Source organism: Sinocyclocheilus rhinocerous, unplaced genomic scaffold, assembly GCF_001515625.1.
Source record: "Sinocyclocheilus rhinocerous isolate Xijiao unplaced genomic scaffold, SAMN03320098_v1.1 scaffold161, whole genome shotgun sequence".
NCBI classification, from domain to species: Eukaryota; Metazoa; Chordata; class Actinopteri; order Cypriniformes; family Cyprinidae; genus Sinocyclocheilus; species Sinocyclocheilus rhinocerous.
Genome location: NW_015627226.1, coordinates 53,421 through 56,286, shown reverse-complemented (window position 1 = coordinate 56,286; position 2,866 = coordinate 53,421). Strand labels below are relative to the sequence as shown.

At 40.6% G+C, this 2,866-nt stretch overlaps 1 protein-coding gene across 1 annotated transcript in view; it reads right to left on the bottom strand.

Annotated features, from left to right (window-relative positions):
• Positions 1–2,866, bottom strand: part of LOC107722334 (proto-oncogene vav-like) — a 29,776-nt gene that overhangs the window by 23,433 nt on the left and 3,477 nt on the right. The window contains exons 2-4 of the mRNA XM_016530660.1: positions 2,364–2,777; positions 1,120–1,236; positions 66–182 (exon numbers count right to left, since the gene is read on the bottom strand). Of these exons, the coding sequence (XP_016386146.1) occupies positions 66–182; positions 1,120–1,236; positions 2,364–2,450 (321 nt within the window). The 5' untranslated portion in view covers positions 2,451–2,777. The remainder of the gene's footprint in view (positions 1–65; positions 183–1,119; positions 1,237–2,363; positions 2,778–2,866) is intronic.

Below are 2,866 nucleotides of genomic sequence, written 5' to 3'. Positions count from 1 at the left end.
TTCGTTAGCGTGACATTATCATCATCACAGTAATCACACATCAATCACTCTCTCAGAGTTCAGACCTTCGCAAAGTCCCGGACGTCAAACAGGTCAAAGGCCTCGAAAAGCTCGTTCTTCTTCATACCGAATTTCTCCTGACAGGCACACAGGAACGTCCTGATGTTCTTCAGACACAAGAACTACACACACACACACACACACACACACACGATTAATCATTCGCACAGACAGACAGACAGACAGATAGATAGATAGATAGATAGATAGAAATAATGAATGAATGAACGATAGATTCGTAAGACTTTCTGAGTGTATATAAGCAGTAGGATTTTTAGAAAGGAACATTTAAGAAACAAAAAATAAGAATAAGGGCAAATCAGTAATTTATGAATAATTTACTGCTATTGTGTAAATGATATGTAATCATGTAAACTGTAAAAAAGTAACTGTAATCTGATTATGGGCACTTTAAAATGTAATATAATCTAATTACAAGTACTTAATCTTTGGAATCTAATTGCCTAATCCAGATAATGTGTAATAAATTATCCAGCTCTGCGAATGATAGACAGAAAGACATACAGAGATGTTGTATCACATATTGTGAGTTTACATTACTCAATATACGACAGACTGTCTACAGCTGAGACAGTCATAGTAAAACTGTGTGAGACACCGAGCAAATGCAGAAACAGCGTATACATCTGCATTTAAAGTACTTCCTGAGTCGCGTGTGTGTGTTTGTGTGTGTGTGTGAGTGTGTAGGAGGAAGTTAAGCCGAGAATAAGGAAGTGCAATGTAAGACTGTACATGAAACAAGTGCTGTAAACTTATCAGCAACACACACATTAAACTTTCTCAAATCTGTCTGTGTGTGTGTGTGTGTGTGTGTGTGACAGCCGAGGTTTCCATTAAACACTGGCAGTGACCACAGTGTTTGCCAAGTTTAGCTTGGACTTTTGCTTTCTCTCTCTGTCTGTCTGTCTCTCTCTCTCTCTCTCTCTCACACACACACACACACACACACACACACACACTCATTTGCCATTAAGATCAGCAGCTGGTGATGGTAATCAGGTGATTTCCATATCACACAGATACTCTCTCTCTCTGTACCTGAGACATCTGGGGTCGCAGGTTAATCTGACGCAGGTTGACCGACTGCGGCAGCAGGTTATTGAGCAGCTGACAGAGTAATACTCCATCTCTCAGAGCATGGGCCAGATCACACACCTGTCAAACACACACGAAACACATTCAGACAGACAAACTACAGATCACTTCTGACAGACAGATATTCACAGTACTGATCCGGCAGTCAGCATGACCATCAGGTCTATGAATCGCTGTGACCCGTTTCTCAAAACTTTTCACAAATCAGCATCTTTGTGGGCTGAGCTGTGGATTATTTATCATTGCTTTGGCACAAAATACAAACATCTGAATTGAACTCTTTTCTCACTCAGACACAAAAACTACCAAAACTCAATGAGTTGGCCTACAGGCGAATTTGCACGTTTACAAACTCTTTTCAAAACGCAAGTTCAAAATCTAGCATAACAAGACAGCACATTTGCTACATTTCTACAGTAATAGAATATTGAAAATACATCCCAGATCTAAATAATTAAACACAGAGATGTAGCTGAACACCTACACTGAAAAAATGGCGTAGAAACTATTTTCACTAAGAAATTGTTAGAAACTTTATCTACTTCAGTAATCTTCCAAAAATAATTTGTACGTCATACACAGGTGTTAGTGTTTTAATTTCATTACCATCTATACAAAAGGTGAAAATAAAGGAATAATTTTGTGCTGTAATGTAAACATGGATACTGCAGTGAATTCTAGAGTTTATTTCTTGCTTTGTAAAGAACATTTACAGAAGAAAACGTTGAATAATGCTATCTGTTGCTGGTGTTTTAGGTCATTGTTTTATGAGTGATAATAAAGTGTGTTTGTTGGGTGAAAGTAATGGGAAAATGACCTGATTTGAGACTGTATGAAGTGTTTGTGACTGTGTCATCATTTATTCATCCTCAAGCTGTTCCAAACCTGTTTGAGTTCATTTCTTCTTTTGAACACAATGGAAAAACTACTATGGAAGTCAATGACTACAACATTCTTCAAAAAATCTCCTTCTGTACTCAACAGAAGAAATAAACTCAAACAGGTTTGGGACAGCTTGAGGATTAATTAATGATGACAAAATGCTCATTTGTGAGTGGACTATCCCTTTAAATGTTGTGCCAATCTGAAAGCTGGTCAGGAGAACCGTGTCAAGAGTCTTGAAAAACTGGCCTAAGCATTGAAAGTGTCCTAGTGTTTGAAAAAGCTGATTCTTGGTAAGCGCTCACCTGTGTGTTGTCCCAGGTGACTCTGTGGTTCTCGGGAAGCACTCGGCACTGAATCAGCCATCCGGCACACTGTCTCCACAACTCCATCTCCAAACTCACCTCAATAGCAGTGCTGACGGCCCTCGGGTGACCTTCGGTGACCTAAAACCTTCCTGATGCGTCCATGATCCCGGCGTTAAACTACAAACCCAACACTAACTCTCCTCACAGCAACTACTGAAATTAGCAGCACAGACTCAATCTAACTTGAATCTGGAAAGTGTCCAGTGCCTGAATGCGAGCTCATCAATGAAGCGCCTCTCTCTCCTTTGACCTTTGCCGTCTTCCTGCTTCTGCAGGATGTCCAGTGAGCGTCTCCTCTGTCGTCTGCGTCTCTCGTTCTTTCCTCCGCGCCGCCGCTGCTGCTCTGCAACCCTACAGAGGGGAGAAAGCCTTTCAACTGCACACAACTTCCTCTTTCCTCTATGTCTCACACACACACACACACACACACACACACACAC